The sequence below is a fragment of the Giraffa tippelskirchi genome, chromosome 13, assembly GCF_054371585.1.
Source record: "Giraffa tippelskirchi isolate mGirTip1 chromosome 13, T2T-mGirTip1v1.2.pri, whole genome shotgun sequence".
In the NCBI taxonomy this organism is placed as follows: domain Eukaryota; kingdom Metazoa; phylum Chordata; class Mammalia; order Artiodactyla; family Giraffidae; genus Giraffa; species Giraffa tippelskirchi.
The window spans coordinates 20,691,532-20,709,556 of record NC_137287.1 but is presented as its reverse complement, the minus strand read 5'-3'; the positions used below and the strand labels follow the sequence as shown (position 1 = coordinate 20,709,556).

The window sequence follows — 18,025 nt, the reverse complement described above, 5'->3', positions numbered from 1 at the left end:
AAAGAGTTGGACATGACTGAGTGACTTTCACTTTTCAAATAAAATACCAATTTTTCATTGTGTAAAATTGTTCCCATTTAACCAATCCCACACTGTTGGATATCCAGCTGAATGCCATCCATATACTTTTTGTTACACGTATCATGTTATCTTCTCTTTAACAAATTTCAAACAGGATAGTTGACGGGCTATCACCTAGTCAACGTTTGTTAACACTGTGCTACCGTTTCTCTTTTTTCTTTTTTTCTGAACCATTCAAAAGTTACCTGCAGGGACTTCCCTGGTGGTCCAGTGGCTAAGACTTCGAGCTCCCAATGCCAGGGGCCCAGGTTTAATACCTGATCAGGGAACTACATCCCACATGCCACAACTAACACCCAGAGCAGCCAAATAAATAAAGTCACCTGCAGACATCTTGGCGCTTCACTTCTAAGTTCTCCTGAGAATAAGGTTAGTTTACTACATAATACTGATTATATGTAAGAAACTTAACATTGTTTTACCACCTATGTCGAGTCCAGTTGTCCTCAAAATATCCTGAATTTTTTTCCCCAAACCTTTCAAGCTTCACATTTCCCATGAAGTTAATGAGTCTCTGGTCTCCTTTAATTTAGTTACCCTGTCCTTTTTGTTCCACATCACTGGGTTTTTTTAAAGTCCCACCTGGATTTGTTTCATGATCAGTTCGATGAAGAAGACCACAAAGGTGACGTGTCCTCTCATGACTTCAGGAGCGGCTCCATCAATGCTGGTTATCATTGGTGATGCTGAATGTGAAACATTACATGGATTTTCACGGTCTCTCTTACCAGATGGTGAGCTTCCCATGAGCAGACTACACTTGTGACCCGAGGGCCAGCCTGGAGGAGTGCTCCGCAATGGCCGGCACACCATTGTTACATTGGGTACATGAGTGCCCTGGCTGTTTGGGGGAAATAGAAGAGCACTGGGCCCAGACACAGGTCGTGACAGGCCTCCCAGCCACCCTTTCCCAAAGGGACCTGCCTACAGCAGACACACTGATCCTCCTGTTTATTCTGATTGACACACTTTGGAATGCTATATTTGGCCAGTTTGCTGCCTATGTATAGGGGCACACAGGTTTCTCAAAGAACTTTACAGCAAGTTTTGAGACCAAAAAGGCCTTTGCTGTTTGAACATGCACCCAGATGCTAAATACCACTATCACCAAGCAATGTGTGATTGTTTTTTTTGCCCCCTCATTCTGGCTCCTGTAAGACTTGAGAACAGCCACCACATAACAGTTATGAGTGGGCCATTTCACAGCAGGTATGTGGTTAAGATTTTAGCAATCTCTTTAGTGGCAGTACTGCTAAGACTTCAGAATTTTAGGCAGCAACAAACACATTTGCAATTTTTGGCAAAATGTGTAGCTGCTGTGGGAGATAAAACAGCCAGGACAATTACCCCAGATATTAAATTAAGGTACATTCCAATCAGGAGTCCTGTGCAGCCTGTTTTTTTGCCTGTTGGATCTCTAGTGCCTAATAAGCACTCAAACTATTTGTTGAATAAATGCAGTTGTGAAAAAGAATGAGGCAGTCCCTTATGTTCCAATTTCGCAGTTTTCCAAGAATATCTTAAGTGCTTAAAAAAAATGCAGCATAGCAATGAATGCTTCCTGTTTACTTAAAAAGGAGGGAAATATGACTGCTTTCTTGCCTATAGTAGTTCGGTAAAGCATCTGCCTGCAGTGCGGAAGACCCGAGTCTGATCCCTGGGTTGGGAAGATCCCCTGGAGAAGGAAATGGCAACCCACTCCAGTACTCTTGCCTGGAAAATTCCAGGGACTGAGGAGCCTTGTAGGCTACAGTCCATGGGGTCGCAAAGAGTTGGACACGACTGAGCGACTTCACTTTCTTTCACTTTTTTCAAAGCGACACAGAAGGAACAGGCAACACTGGGTACCTCCAGGAGAAGCAGGTGTGTGGCCCAAACCCCAGACCAGACTGCCATGTCCTGTCACCTCATCCCTCAGCCACAAGATTCTCTGCCGGCTGAGGATCACACAGCCAGTCCCTGCACCTCTGCAACAATGCTACTTACTACTTAACTACAAGACTTTGAGCTCCTTCCTCCCGCATGCTAGAAGTTCCCCTAAAAGTAGAGCAAGTATTTTAGGATAGGTCTCTCAAGTTAAATCTCCACAAGAGCTGAGCAGTTGCCTACATCAACTCCAAAGACCTAACACAGTGCTAGGAATAAAAGGAACAGGGTTGCTACTGATATATGACAAACATACACAGTCAAAGTAACCTAAGGTGAGAGAGAACCTTTTATTGTCCCCAAATTACTAAATGCCATTAATTCAGAAATGGATCCTTAGGACAGGGATGAAAATTAGTCCCACACACTGGTGTCAGCTGATACAAGGAATAATCAGTAAACTAACGGGGGCACAAAGTATTTTGAGGCAAAACATCCTTTTGTCACTAATTCATTCCTCATACTGAAGGTGGTCAGAAAGAAACTCATTTCAAGCACTCTGCTGAAAAAGTTATATTTCTGATATCCATGAATACCAATGACAAATCAGACACATCTTTAAAAATGTTAAGCAATTTATATATATATATATATATATAAAAGCACTTTAGACATAATTAAAAAACTGAAGACAGAAAAATCTTGGTTTTATAGATTTATTTTCAAAGGGCAAAAACACTTAAGACAATTTAAATACAAGTCTAAACAGAATTTCTCTCAAAGTCAGCAATGATGCAGAAAGGTGTTCTCACTGCCAGACACTCGCCAGCACCTTCTGAGCCTTCTTTCAGTGACGAAAAGGGGTCTGGCAAAAGACAAAGTAAATCCGGTGCTTCTCTCTGGTGTTGCTTACTTTAAGTGATAATCTCTGAGGTGCTAAATCCAGGGTAACTAAAGTTATAGACACAAATACAATGTTTTATTTTTAAAGTCTGATCACGTATTCTACAGCCTAAAGAACAATAGCTAATATTAAGAGGCTTCTTTACTTCAAGCACTGTATTAAATGACTTACATAACACTATACAATTTTACCTTCACAAAAGCCCCAGGTAGGCCCTATCATTACCCCCATTTTACATATGAGGAAAGTGAGGCTTACGGAGGCTACATAGCCTGCCCAAGATCACAGGCTTACAGGATGTGGCAGAGCTCAGAGTCAACTCAGGTGCCTGCAGCCGGAGTTCATTCTCTTACCCAGAAAGGCCTCTCCTACCTAATTAAGAGCCAGCCATCTCAGCTTCCTGGACAGCAGGCTGGGCAGGCCTTGGTGGTGGTGGGGTAACTAAGAGAGGCAAAGGTCTCTACTTCGGGGTGACCTTGTTCAGTTTTTTTGTACAAGTCTGCTTTTATGAGGAGGGCTGACAGTCAAAGTCCTGTCCAGGAATGAACTCCTGTCACTCCCTCTGGAGGAGAAAGATGATCACTAGGGTTGGCCCCCTTGGAGTGGCAGATAAGCAGAAGGTACCTGCATTTTATAACTAGTGACACTCTTGTCAAGCACTTCCATTTTTCCATTTCTTCCTACGTTTTTATCGAAGAACCATGGAGAGATTAATTCTATGGTAGAACAATAAGTCAAATTATTTACCTGATATTTTATTCATATACATCCTTCTTGTCTGCAATGTAATCTACAATTTCTTGTGGGCACATTAACTTCTCTGCATCTATATCAGGAATTTCAAACCCTGAAAGTGAAATTTATGACAATGCGTGAGTATAGAAAAAGCAAATCCTTTAGGACTTAAACATCTAATCCTTCAACAACATGCATAAGTACATCAAAAATTTCCCAGCAATCTTGAATCCCATTTAAGTTGTGAGCCTGTTATGTACCAGATGATATATTTTTAGACATAATTTGCATACTAGAAAAATCCCATTTAAAGTGCAACATTCAATGGTTTTTAGTGTAGTCACAAGGTTGTGCACCATCACCATTATCTAATTCTAGAGTATTTTCATTACCCCAAAAAGAAACCCCGCAGCCCTAACCAGAACCACCCCTCTAGTTAGGATGATCTCTGAGAAACTGTAATTAAATTCTGCTCTGTGGGATGGCATACAAATCCCCCGGCTACCATTCAGGCAGTTCACCCCGAATGAGCCGTGGAACCTTCTAACAGTCTCATTTGTACAACTAACCATCCCAGACAAGGATAACGTGGGAATGTGCGTGGAAAGCACTGCAGGAAACCAAGGCATGTGTGTATGGGTGTGTGTACAGGCACACATCCTAACCTAAGCACACCTAGCACTTTTCTAGACACGGACATTTAGGTCTAGCTCACTGGTGGGGAGGCTGCTCCAAGATGTCATCAGCTCACCACAGGGGGAGGCTATGCCCTCCATCTAGGAGCCCTACCCCAAGAATCTCAGGGCCGTGCTCCCCCAGGCCTCTTCTCGTCACTGAGCCCTTGGTACTGCACTGGGCGCTCTGCGGACCTGGTTCCCAAATATTATGAAGTACACTGTCCCTGACATTTACTTCATCTGATAGTAAGCGGGTGGAGGTGGGGAGCAGCACACTACAACTGCAAAGCCCAGTCAGACTCCTGGCATTTCTCTGCATTTAATCCACCTAAATCAAGAACCAAGACCCAGCCTGTGCGTTACCAAATTCGTCCTCCATGGCCATGATAATCTCCACTTGGTCCAAACTGTCTAAGCCCAGGTCTTTCATAAAATGGGAATTTACTGAAAGCTGCAAGAAAAGAACACCAAATGCAAAATTCAGTCTGTGAGAACACCTGCTTCTCAAAATAACTGAATGGTGAAATGTCACTTAATCATTACAAAGAAGTTTTTTTTAATATAAAGAGGTCATATTTTAAATACCAAGAGCCATAACAATTAACAACATTATACTTTTAACCTGTGGCAACACACACTTGGTGTGCTTTTTATGTTAACTTATTCAACCTTATTTTGAAATAGTTAGCAATATATATAAAGCTAATGATGAACTGACTTTGTACATTTTACGATGATCTTTGATCACTGTTCTGAATGACATCTGAGAGTCTGTTTTTCCTTGCTGCCTTACTGACCACCAAGACACCACACCTTAGAAGTGAAGTTCTGCTTCCTTAGGAATAGCACACAGCATCTATTATCACCTTGTCTTTAATTCAGACCTCACTATCACTAGAAGAATCCTTCAAACAGTATTCACAATATACTATCAGGTGTGCCTTTTTTTTTTTAGACAGTGGGCAATAACAGATCAATAACAGATAGTACGTGTAATATAAATACATGTACTTGTGTATATATGCCCTTCCACATGCACTGAGAAGTCTCCAGAAACGCACTCAAGAAGCCAGGTCAGGTGGCACCTCCGAGAAGGAGAACAGGGTTCCTGGGAGCGATTTTTTGCTATATGTCCTTTAGACACTTGGGATATTGTACCATGTGATTAAATACATATTTAAAGAAAAACCATTTAAACCACATCAATTACCTTTTCTGGGTCAATCTTGTCATAGAGTTTCAAGACGTAAAGAACACGGTCCTTGATTCCCTCCAGTGTCAAAGGCGGTGCGTCGCTATACTGGCGGCACAGCTGTGTAACTCTGCCTGGAACCTAGAGCAAGGGAGGAAGGAAGCGCCGCTGTGGAGCCCAAAATGCCTCTAGAGAAAGGCACCGGCTACAGACGTCTTTCACAGAGCTTTCACGGGGCTAGCAAATCCACCCCCAGGGAGTCTCACTGTGGCCACCAGGACACACAGAGGCCTAATGTGGGGTAGAGTCAGAAGCCACAGCAGTTCAACAGCATAAAAATGGATTTCTTGGGCCTTCCCTGGCAGTTCAGTGGTCGGAACTCCATGTTTCCAATGCAGGGGGCTCAAGTTCCATCCACAGTCAGGGAACTAGGATACCACATACCGCACGGGGTGGCCGAAAAAAAGATCTCCTTTCCTCTCAGAGTCAGGACAGGCATTCTTTTCTCCTCTGGTCAGCCTTCAGGCTTTGGGACATTTGTCCCACTCAGTAAAACTGCCACTAAAATTGTCTAGAGTCTTCAGAGGACCCTAAGGCTTCTCACAACATCTCAAGCAGCCCACTGCCACCTTTTAATACCCAAGTCAAAATAACTCCTGCAAAGAGCTGTGAGGGTGAACTGACACAGAGAATCATACACTAGAAGGGTCTAATTTAGCCCCAGTGGTAATTACAGATGTTGGCCAAGACAAATGAAGCCAGCTATGAACTCAAAGACGAGGATGATGAGTTCGACAGGCATTACTTTCCAATCTGTTTCCCTCCCAAGTGGGCTTGCCTTGTTGCCACCAACTAAATAATGAGACATTCTGATCTTTGCTATGATTGTTTAATATCTCAAATCTCTTATTAGCCCATTTGGAATTCAACTAGGTATGAGGGTCTTGACTGGATTCCTTCACAGAATGTGAAAGGGGCTCCAAGTCACAGATCAGCAAACTTAGGCCATGGAAGGCATGGGGCACAAGAGGAGAAAATGAGACAGCCGTCTGGCAGTTCTTACTACAGAAGTCTTTAACCTGAACTGGTGTGTTCACCTTCTGAAGTTGATTTTAGGTCTGCAGTTTGGCATTCTTAGGGGATAGAAACCCATAGAAAGTGGGTTTGCTTTCTGGGGTTAAGGTCCTCCAGTCACAAAGGTCTATGAAAAATTGTAATAAAAACACATTAAAAAAAACAGAAACAAAAACAACACTGCCAGGACTTCCCTGGTGCCCCAGTGGTTAAGAATCTACCTGCCAGTGCAGGGGACATAGATTTGATTCCTGGTCCAGGAAGATCCCACATGCCTCAGGGCAACTAAGCCTGTGTGCCACAGCTACTGAGCCCTTGCCCTAGAGCTTGTGCGCTGCAACAAGAAGCCACCTCAGTGAGAATGCATTTCAATTAGAGAATAGCCCCTGCTTGCCACAACTAGAAGCCGAAGCCTGTGCACAGCAATAAACACCCAGTGCAACCAAAATAAAATTAATATATTAAAAAAAAAAACTGCCGGGGCTTCCCTGGTGGCTCAGTGGTAAAGAATCCGCCTGCTAATGCAGGAGACGTCGGTTTGATTCCTGATGCGGGAGGATCCCACATGCGCCGAGCAACTAAGCCTGTGTGCCTCAACGATTGAGCCTGTGCTCTAGAGCCCAGGAGCCACAGCTACTGAGCCCACGTGCCACGATTACTGAAGCCCGAGTGCCCTAGAGCCCATGCTTTGCAACAAGAGAAATCACTGCAATGAGAAACCCACGAACTGCAACTAAAGAGCAGTCCCTGCTCTCTGCAACTACAGAAAAGCCCTCGCAGCAACGAAGACCCAATACAACCATAAATAAATGATTAAAAACAAAAAACTGCCAATTAACGAAATCAGTACACATCTGTTTAAAAAAACATTTATCTTGCAAAAAAGGAAAATCAAGTATTGAAATCAGGTTTAATCAGCAAGCTAAAGAGATCAGAGCACTTGTTCTTTTTGTTTCCATTTATGGTCTCCTTTCCTTTCCGATTACAGCATGTTAGATTAAGGAGACCTGTGATGTGGGAACATCACAGGCCAACTTATCAACAATGACTAGAAAAGGTTTCCAAACCACAAACAAAAGGGAAGAAGCAAAAAGGACTAAAGAGAAAGAGGGAGAGGACATGAGTTAATACTGGTAATGACAGAAAAGAAATCTGAGGTGGGAGGATCTAACGGAGGCCTCATCTGTGTGCAGCACAGCAAGAACTGGTATGAGGTGAATTACTGCTGAGAAAGGGTGAGAGGCTGACGTGCATGGCGCCCAAGGGAAGAGGCTAGTGAGGGCACGTTCACATGCAGCGACCCAAGTGGTCCACTAGGTGTCAGCATCGACTCCCAGCAGCACTGGAGACTGCCTGCAGGGGCCAGGTGAGTTCCCTGTGATTAGTTCAGTCGCTCAGTCGTGTCCGACTCTCTGCGACCCCATGAATTGCAGCACGCCAGGCCTCTCTGTCCATCATCAACTCCCGGAGTCTACCCAAACCCATGTCCATCGAGTGGGTGATGCCATCCAACCATCTCATCCTCTGTCATCCCCTTCTCCTCCCACCCCCAATCCTACCCAGCATTAGGGTCTTTTCCAATGAGTCAACCCTTCGCATGAGGTGCCCAAAGTATTGGAGTTTCAGCTTCAACATCAGACCTTCCAATGAACACCCAGGATTGATCTCTTTTAGGATGGATTGATTGGATCTCCTTGCAGTCCAAGGGACTCTCAAGAGTCTTCTCCAACACCACAGTTCAAAAGCATCAATTCTTAGGCGCTCAGCTTTCTTCACCGTCCAACTCTCACATCCATACATGACCACTGGAAAAACCATAGCCTTGACTAGACGGACTTTTGTTGGCAAAGTAATGTCTCTGCTTTTAAATATGCTATCTAGGTTGGCCATAACCTTCCTTCCAAGGAGTAAGCGTCTTTGAATTTCATGGCTGCAATCACCATCAGCAGTGATTTCGGAGCCCCAAAAAATAAAGCCTGACACTGTTTCCACTGTTTCCCCATCTATTTCCCATGAAGTGATGGGACCAGATGCCATGATCTTAGTTTTCTGAATGTTGAGCTTTAAGCCAACTTTTTCACTCTCCTCTTTCACCTTCATCAAGAGGCTCTTTAGTTCTTCTTCACTTTCTGCCATAAGGGTGGTGTCATCCGCATATCTGAGGTTATTGATATTTCTCCTGGCAATCTTGATTCCAGCTTGTGTTTCTTCCAGCCCAGCGTTTCTCATGATGTACTCTGCATATAAGTTAAATAAGCAGGGTGACAATATACAGCCTTGACGGACTCCTTTTCCTATTTGGAACCAGTCTGTTGTTCCATGTCCAGTTCTAACTGTTGCTTCCTGACCTGCATACAGGTTTCTCAAGAGACAGGTCAGATGGTCTGGTATTCCCATCTCTTTCAGAATTTTCCACAGTTTACTGTGATCCACACAGTCAAAGGCTTTGACATAGTCAATAAAGCAGAAATAGATGTTTTTCTGGAACTCTCTTGCTTTTTTGATGATCCAGCGGATATTGGCAATTTGATCTCTGGTTCCTCTGCCTGTTCTAAAACCAGCTCGAACATCTGGAAGTTCACGGTTCACGTATTGCTGAAGCCTGGCTTGGAGAATTTTGAGCATTACTTTACTAGCATGTGAGATGAGTGCAATTGTGCGGTAGTTTGAGCATTCTTTGGCATTGCCTTTCTTTGGGATTGGAACGAAGACTGACCTCTTCCAGTCCTGTGGCCACTGCTGAGTTTTCCAGATTTGCTGGCATATCGAGTGCAGCACTTTCACAGCATCACCTTTGAGGATTTAAAATAGCTCAACTGGAATTCCATCACCTCCACTAGCTTTGTTCGTAGTGATGCTTTCTAAGGTCCACTTGACTTCACATTCCAGGATGTCTGGCTCTAGGTGAGTGATCACACCATCGTGATTATCTGGGTCATGAAGATCTTTTTTGTACAGTTCTTCTGTGTATTCTTGCCACCTCTTCGATTAGTGATTAAAGGAGATTAAACGGGGCCCCACCTGGAAACCACAGGCCAGTCTCAAAGGGTAGCTGCAGTGCTGTGCAGGAAACAGGAGGGTGTATCACGTGGGAACTCAGGCTCTGGAAGGAGAAAGTATCCTAGCACTAGCTCTTTGTTACTAGCTGTTTGGCCTTGGGCAAGTTATTTAATCTTTCTATCCCTTGCTTTCCTTACCTGTTAAAGTGACCATAAACAATAGTACCCAAGTTCACAGGATTGTTGAGGCATCAAGGAGATAATGAAACGCAGAGGGCTTAGAACACTGCCTGGCACTTACAGAGTTAAGTGTTATTTAGGGCTGTCCTAGTAGGCTGGGGTTGGCAGTGACCTGCCAGTTTGAGAGTGAGGCAGTAGTGTAGCCCAAAGTACTTGACTGACTCCTTCCCTTTCTTGCCCTGCTTTCTAGTCTTTACTGATTTCCTATCAGGTTATAGTACTGCCAACAGCACTTTACATATGTCATCGCCTTTAGAGCTAATAATAACCCCGTTTTACAGATGAGGAAACAGACAAAAAGGTTAGGTATCTTGCCCCAGGTCTCCCAGAATGGCCTCCTGAAGGGTCTTACTGCCTCCTTTCTGCTGGATCTCAGCCATTAAAAACAGATATAGAGTGGACAAGCACTTCTGAAAAGTGTCTCCAACGGCCAACATTGTTTTTGGTGTTAATTACTCTTCCCCAAGGTCTACACTTAACAATTATATGCAACAAAATTACCTCCCATAGACATCAGAGAAGCCACTGTCTGCAGGAAAAGAATGAGGACCCGACCCTATGAACTAGCAGGAATAAACCTGAGTAGTTTCCATTAACATCCATCTTACCTTGAACTGGGTCCATCTCTGAGGGGAACTCAGAGGAACCTAGGTGGCTTTAAAGACCATCTCTGCAAATTAACCCCTGGATGGCTCTACCCAGGTAGCACAGACATCCCACCCTCAGTTTGGTTATAAATTCCTTACCTGTCTCTAAAACACCTGCTTGCAGACCTCTGTTCCTTCTCCAGAAACCTCAGAGCCAAACCTCCATGCCCTCACCATCATGTTTACTGGGTCACCCAGCCAAGTGGGAGGAAAGGTCTCAAATGTTCCTTCAACAAATTGCATTTAATCTTTACTCCCTGTGACCCAGATAGAGAACATCCACATTCCTCAGTGGGTGAATGAGCACCTATACAGAACCCTTCAATATACCTGTCTTCCCACCTCAACTTAGATCTCTCCGTTTCACAGGCACCTGAAGGTCAACACTAAGTAAGTGCTGGGCTCATCCTGATCTCTGCATGTGCCATTACATCCTGCCCCCACTGCGTGAGAAATTGCTGCCTTCAGGACCATGCTCACTGGGGTTTTCATCAATCCACTCTTCTTCTGCACTGTACACACACCTGTCCTCAATTGGCAATGCCCTTCCTTTACCTATTACCTGCCTGGCTCAGCAGCCTTTGAGCTTTACCTTATGTGCCAAGCACAGTGCAGTGGGTTGGATACACAAAGATAAATAAGACATCTACCCTTGGAGAAGCCTATGGTCTAATGGAAAAGACTAATCCAAACAGATCATTTCAATTATAATAAAAATGTGGCAAGGGCCATGACAGGTATTTGTAAGTTGCTTCAGTAACAGAAGTTGTCATTCAATCCTTGAGAGCCAATTGGGAATGAATGACGTGTTCAGATCGCAGCCCCAAGTCCATCACCACATCACGTGTCAGTCTTGTTCCAGTACCAGGAATAGATGAGCTTTCCCTGCACAAGAACTCTTTGGAAATTCTCTGTACTCTGGCTGCCTGTCTAGATTCAGGGCTCTGGGTCAAGCATAAGACTTCAAGGTCCCATTTTAGGCCACTACATTTTTTTTTGTACCTTCTATTTTATATTGTTGTATTTTTATACCCAGGAAAGCTGCCTTGACTCCTTTTTACAGGGGAAAAAGAATATAAATGAATAACTAGTTGTTCCAGGGTCTGCATAGTGGATGGATTTGAGGAGGGAAAACCTGACAAAACAGAATAGGCAGAATGAGCAAAGGTTCAGATGAGATGAACAAAGGCTGGAGGGGGAAGTTTGGGGTGACTGGCATACAAGCGGCAACAGAAACCAAGAGAGCGAAGATATGGGCAAGGGAGTGCGTGTGGCAAGTGATCTCTTGACCTTACCAACATTTAATGATTTGGTAGAGAAAGTTCCCAACAAGGTAGAACAAGAGATGAACCAAGGGAAAATATCGTCAGAAACAGTCTAGGGAAGACAGCACAGCAGGGACTGAGCTGGCAAGGTTGATATAGCTGTCAAGTGTCCAATGAAGACATGAACTGATGTCGTTCTTTTGCACGCATCTCTGTATCTCTCAACTGCTAGCGTAAGGACTGGCACACAGTCCCTCAATATCTTTGAAGGAACAAGTATTTACTCTCCACTTCAATCCACAAAGGATATAAGGTGGCTAAATGGGAGCTCTTAGTCAAAACCACTTTGTAAACATAAAGAAAATGGCTGCTCTGCTGTGTACGTAAACCCAGCAGAAGCAGTGGAACCTCATGGTCCAGGAAGCAGCAGCAGCAGGATCTTCTGGAAGGCCACTGGAAATGAGGACTCTCAGGCCCCTTTCCAGAATCTGTATTTTAACCCAAGTGATCAGAATGCACAATCAAGTTTGAAGAGCAATGCTCCAAGAATAAGGAATTATCACTTTGCCTCTTCGCCGGACACTGGAGTTGGTCTCAGGAACAAAACAATGCTCTTTTAACTTCAAGGTGACGCTTTTAACTTTTTGATTCACTGACAGGATAATGCCCCCTGGATGAATCTACTACACTGTCAGTAAATCTTGACACGCTGCACAGAACAATCAGTGGCAACTTTTAAAAATAGATGACCACGTTGAACCACTAGATATTCTAATTGATTTGGCCTGGGCATTCTTAGGTTTTATTCTAATACTTGAGTGAAGGTTGAAGGCACAATTACATAAAGTTCTAGAGTTTGAAAAGGGCATTCTCTGCTTAACCTTGGGAATCTATCCACCCTTAAGACAATAGTTCTTAAACCTGATGCACTTTAGAGTCACCTGGGGAACTTACAGAGCACACGTGTCAGTGCCTCATCACAGAGGAGGTAAATCAGATGGGTGGGGGCGGGGTGCCCAGGAGGAACATATTTATTTTTAAGCTACTCAGGTGATTTGAATGTGCAACTAGGGTTGAGAATCACTAACCTAAGGAGAGATTCAGCCTCTAAAAGGTTTCATCAGATTGAAAAAAAAAAAAACCCTAAAAACTAACTTGCTTCCTAACCTTATTTGCAGGAAACCCCAAAACAGGCAAAAGGTGCCACAGGGAGAAACGTGAGGAGAGAACTGCTGTGGAGAAGGCTGTAGGGCGGCGTGTCTTCCTCTTTGCACCCAGTCATTAGTTTTTCCCTAGAAAGCTATCACGATATTTATCATTATCACTACGATTAACGGCGACCAGTATTTTGAGAGCTTACCAAGCACCGCGCTCGGTATTCTACCAGTATGATCGCCTCTAAACCTCGTTGGAACTCCACAAGGTAGAGACTAGGCTCCTCGTTTTACGATTCAGACCGAGGCTGGGCGATGGTACCTGGTTTCTCCAAAGCTCTGGTCAAAGGCAACCTGCATTCAAACCCAGGGGAGTGACTCCAGCTCTGTGCTCTTGTTCACAATCTCTAGGTCACCCGAGTGCCGGCAGGGGTCAACCAAGCACCGTTAGGCAGTGGGAGGGAGCGAGCAGGTGTCCCCTGGTCACCCCACCAACAGGAGCCTCAGTAGCCGCAGCCCCTGCCTGGCCCCTCCCTCTCACCCCGAGTGGGCCCGACGCCTGACCCCAGCCAAGCCCCTCCACAAAATCACCGCCAGTCACCTGCGCGAGCACCAAAGCCGGCAGCGGAGCCCCAGCCCTCGTCCGGGTCTCCGCGGCGAAGAGGGCAGTGCTGAGCGGCCGGGCCGCGGCAAGCGTGGGGAGCCTGGGCAGCGGCGCGAAGGCCGTGGGAAGTCGGCGGACACAGGCGCAAAGGACACGAGCAGCCATGGCTACGCCAACCCAGGATGCACTGCGCCGCGCCCTCGGGTTCAGTATCCCCTTGCGTTCTGCGCAGGCGACGCACCCAGCGGCGGCTGTGGGGAGCGGCTGGCGGTGGCGGCCCCTGGCGGCTCCTGGCTGCACTGCGCTATCGGAGCGGGCGGCCCTGCAGTCCAGGTCCAGAGGCGAATAGATGCTAGAGATAGAGCTAAAATGGTGTAAATATTGTCTTTCCCTAGACACTAATCACTGACACAAGAAAGGAACTTATTTTTACTTATTCTCTGAAAATTAAAGTTTTGATGTCGGTGATTCTGATAGGGGCAAAGGGACAAAGTAGGTGAGTAAATAGTTAATCCCACTAGAGGATTCTAAGTAAACCCCTGTAAGTTAATGATCACTCAAGAAATCAGGCTTTCTTAACCGCAGAACCCAACAGGCTTGCTTAGCAACAAAACCATGCAGAAAAAGCAGGAGACATACCCCCAAACAATAAAATAATGGGCGCGTGAGACCTACATCCTGCCCACTGAGCTGAGTAAGTTAATGACCCCTAGATCATGCTCTCTGCACAGGTAAAAAAACAATAATTTACAGAAAGCTAACATTTCAAAGTAAAGACCTTCATTGTACTGAGATCTGAAATATTCCCCTAGTGCCATAACAGTCCTGGCTTGACCCTGTAGGGACAAGAAAACTCCCTTGCCCAACCTGGAGGAGCTGATGATGCAAGCATGTCTACCCAAGAATGAGGAAGAAAGTGGTCTCTTACCCAGCCCCACTTTTACCTTTGATTATAAAACTGTAGCCCACTAAGTTCTCAGGGTGCGGCATCTCTCACCTGCTGGATTGTAAGCCTCACCAGCGTCCTAGTCTAATAAATCACTTATCTATCACTTTGCCTCTTGCTGGAGTCTTTCTGAGCAGAGACATAAAGGACTGTTATACCTTTATGGAGCCATCTGAAACGACACAAAATGGTTCCAATTTTTCCATATTAAGTTTATTGAATAGATCAAAACTCAGTATAAAAGAAGAATGTGCAAATATGAGTCATGTAAATGTATAACTAGGACTAATAAATGTGGGACAATACAAATACATATTTAAAAACTTGACAATGTGTAAATTATATAGCTCACAGAAATGGGAACATGGGAGTAAGCTGAAGAGTGCTAATTCATTCATATTTTTCAGCAGGGAAACCGAAACTTTTGAACAATGGCTCCAAACTCAGAATAGTGCCTGGATGAACAATCCAATCATGCCTTCAGTTTACTTGTTTCTTTTTACTTTCATTAAATCCAAGTAAAATAAAATGTACTGCCTGGTAATTTCTATTTATATATTCATTAAAATATCAATAATCTGTTATGTGCTAGTTGTTGAGGCTACATCAGTGAGCAAGCCAGACTGGCAATCTATTTTCAGATAGACTGGGCAGATATACAACAAACCACAAAAAATATAACACACCACCCCCCGGAAAAATAAACCCTCCTGGAAGTAGTGATAAGTACAATGAAGAACAATAAATCAGAGAAGGGGGTAGTGAGGGCTATGAGAGGCAATCAGTGTCCCTATGGCTGTGCTAGCAGTCCACCCCAGGCTTCTCCTGCATCCTGTTGTCAACACCATCACTTCACTGCTTATTAAGCAATTGTATCACCTCTTTGGAATGGTGAGTGAATAAATGGCCAAGCTCCACCTCGAGTAGCAGTCTTTCATTTCTGCAGAAAACTGACAGGCACCTAGAATCTGACTGGAGTCCTAGGACTAGGGCCAATAAGATCTGCTTAAGTCGCCAGTGGCACAGCAGCCTCTGATTGTGCCTTCCTGGCCATGATCTGTGGCAGACCCACAGGACAGACCTATGATGGTCTCAGAAGAGGGAGCAGTCAGGAAGAGCTCGATAGCCTGCTAAGTCCACATATAGGACTCTCTCTTCCCATAACCTCTCTGTATTTCTGTGTTACATTTGATTCTTTAGGTCAAACACAACAAATTACCTCATTTATTTTTTTTTAACTTTTTATTTTGTATTGGGATATAGCCGATTAACAATGTTGTGATGGTTTCAGGTGAACAGCGAAGGGACTCAGCTATATACATAGATGTATCCATGCTCCCCCAAACTCCCCTCCCGTCCAAGCTGCCCCATAACATTGAGAGGAGTTCCACGTGCTACACAGTAGGTCCTTGTTGGTTATCCATTTTAAATATAGCAGAATCACCTCTTATTTAAATGACATATTTTGGGAGAGCTATTTTTCCTTCAGCAAACATATAAAGAGAAAAATGTCAGCCTAGACAGTCTATAGGGTAAGAGGTTCATTATTGAGATCGAATCCTTAGCAGCTGGGGAAGACTTAAGGGAGCACCGGTGCTCTTCAGTAGCACTTCCATCAAATAAGCTATGTCAGCTTCCTGCACACATCACCCCACCGGCCCACCAGCCAGCCCTCCCTCCACCCAGGGCATTTGTACTACTATCACATCCCCTCCTGGATCTCCTGGCACCTTATACCACCAATTCTCTCTTCTCCCCTCTATTTTCAACCTTTCCTTCCCCTTTAGCTCTTTCTCTTGAGCCCCTAAACATGCCAAAGTTCCTCCCCGCCTAAAAACAAGGCCAGAGGCCTCCTCCAGTGACCTTTAATATATCTCTAATGTCACCAAACAAAAAAACAATTAATTTGGCTGATCTGGGTCTTAGTTGCCGTATGCAGGATCTTCGTTGCATTATGAGGACTCTTTAGGTGTAGTATGCAAACTCTTAGCTGCGGCATGTGGGGTCTAGTTGCCTGACCAGGGACTGAACAGGAGCCCCCTGCATTGGGAGCCTGGAGTCTTAAGCCACTGGACCACAAGGGAAGTCCCCATAATCAACCTTCTTGAAGGAATACTCTACTGTTTTAAATCTTCAATTCCTCACTTCCTATTCATTCTTTTTTAAAATTAATTTTTATTGGAGTACAGTTGATTTACAATGTGTATTAGTTTCTGTTGTCCAACAAAGTGAAATCAGTTATACATATACATATATCCACTCTTTTAGATTCTTTTCGGTACTTTACAGAGTATTGAGTAGAGTTCCCTGAGGTATACAGTAGGTCCCCACTAGTTATCTATTTTATATATAGTAGTGTGTATATGTCAATCCTAATCTCCCCATTTGTCCCTCCCTGCCTCCTTTCCCCCTTGGTAGCCACAAGTTTTTCTACATCTGTGACCCTATTTCTGTTTCATTTGTCCTATTCACCCTTTAATCCTCTCTAATCTAGACTATACTTGACCCCCTACTCCCATCAGTGAAACTTCATAAACCTCACCACTGCATCTTAATTGAAGTCCAGTAGATACAACCTCTCTGACCATTCCTTTTCTGCCATCTTCATGGCTCTATTTTCTCTGCTCATCATTTAAATATTGATCCTGGCGGGGTTGGGGATGGGGGGTCTGTCCTTGACCCATTCTTGACTTTAAACATATATGTTTTCAGAATTGATTCACTCTAGAGGCTTTAATTGCCACCTCCAACCAGCCTGGCCTCTTCTTTGGGCTTTGTAGTCCCAGATCCAACTGCCTGTTGCCAGATGATCTAAAAGCACTCTTTCCCTCCTCTTAAACTCAGGGTATCATGTTTCTCAGGGTTCCTGAGTAAATTAAATCTTTATGAAAATCCCTCTATTATTCATGATGTGCTTGCAAAGTTATTAACTCATTTGAGGTTAGAGACCGTGAGGACAGAGTTAGTATAGCAGAGAAAGTGAAATCTTTTATGCAAAGGTATTAAAGGGTAGTAATGAAATTAGCAAAACTCACTATAGATATATCATAAAAAGGCATCTTTAAAAGAGAAGTAATGGTGCATGGGACTTCCCTGGTAGTCCAGTGATTAAGACTCCACGCTTCAACTACAAGGGATGCAGGTTCCGTCCCTGTTAAGGGAACTAAGATCCTGCATGCTGCGTGTGGTGTGGCCAAAAAAAAAGAGAGATCATGCATATATACTCGCAACATACTCAAGAAAGTTAGGCAAATAAATACTTGTAGATTGGGATGATGTTTCCAATGATACTACCAGATTAGGGCTTTAAAAAATGCCATCTCTAGGGCTTCCCTGCTGGTCTAGTGGTTAAGAATCCACCTTGCAATGCAAGGGACGTTGGTTCAATTCTTGGTCCAGGAAAATCCGACATGCCCTGGAGCAACTAAGCCCAAGTGCCACAACTACTGAGCTTACCAGCTGCAACTAGTGAAGCCCACACGCCCTAGATCCTGTGTTCCACCACAAGAGAAGTCACCACGATGAGAAGCCCACGCTCTGAAATGAAGAGCAGCCCCTACTCACTGCAACTAGAGAAAGCCCGCACAGCAATAAAGACCCATTACAGCCAATAAATAATCTTGAAATAAAAAACTGCTGTC

The 18,025-nt window shown here is 44.3% G+C and overlaps 1 protein-coding gene and 1 long non-coding RNA gene across 3 annotated transcripts; one reads left to right on the top strand and one right to left on the bottom strand.

Moving 5' to 3' along the window:
* Positions 1–2,649: 2,649 nt before the first annotated feature.
* On the bottom strand, positions 2,650–13,627 carry NDUFAB1 (NADH:ubiquinone oxidoreductase subunit AB1). 2 transcript variants are annotated; one of them, XM_081554519.1, is made up of 5 exons: positions 13,436–13,627; positions 5,474–5,596; positions 4,627–4,714; positions 3,599–3,698; positions 2,650–2,898 (listed from the first exon to the last, which is right to left on the bottom strand). In XM_081554519.1, the coding sequence occupies exons 1-4, from the start codon at positions 13,601–13,603 to the stop codon at positions 3,607–3,609; spliced, it is 471 nt and encodes a 156-aa protein (XP_081410645.1). In that variant the 5' UTR covers positions 13,604–13,627; the 3' UTR covers positions 2,650–2,898; positions 3,599–3,606. The 2 variants fall into 2 exon arrangements, with proteins under 2 accessions (XP_081410645.1, XP_081410646.1); XM_081554520.1 differs by having other exon boundaries at positions 2,650–2,812.
* LOC145531617 (uncharacterized) lies at positions 12,614–14,490 on the top strand. The gene is made up of 3 exons (XR_014072603.1): positions 12,614–12,668; positions 12,859–13,103; positions 13,246–14,490. It is a non-coding gene; the product is annotated as an uncharacterized LOC145531617 (long non-coding RNA).
* Positions 14,491–18,025: the final 3,535 nt, after the last annotated feature.

Excerpts from the sequence above, each read along its gene's own strand:
- NDUFAB1 (XM_081554519.1), bottom strand. The coding sequence starts at position 13,603 with ATGGCTGCTCGTGTCCTTTGCGCCTGTGTCCGCCGACTTCCCACGGCC. Across the intron at positions 5,597-13,435 it reads CGGCTTTGGTGCTCGCGCAG|GTTCCAGGCAGAGTTACACA; the intron begins GTGACTGGCGGT and ends CCCTTGCTCTAG. Across the intron at positions 3,699-4,626 it reads GGCCATGGAGGACGAATTTG|GGTTTGAAATTCCTGATATA; the intron begins GTAACGCACAGG and ends TTTCACTTTCAG.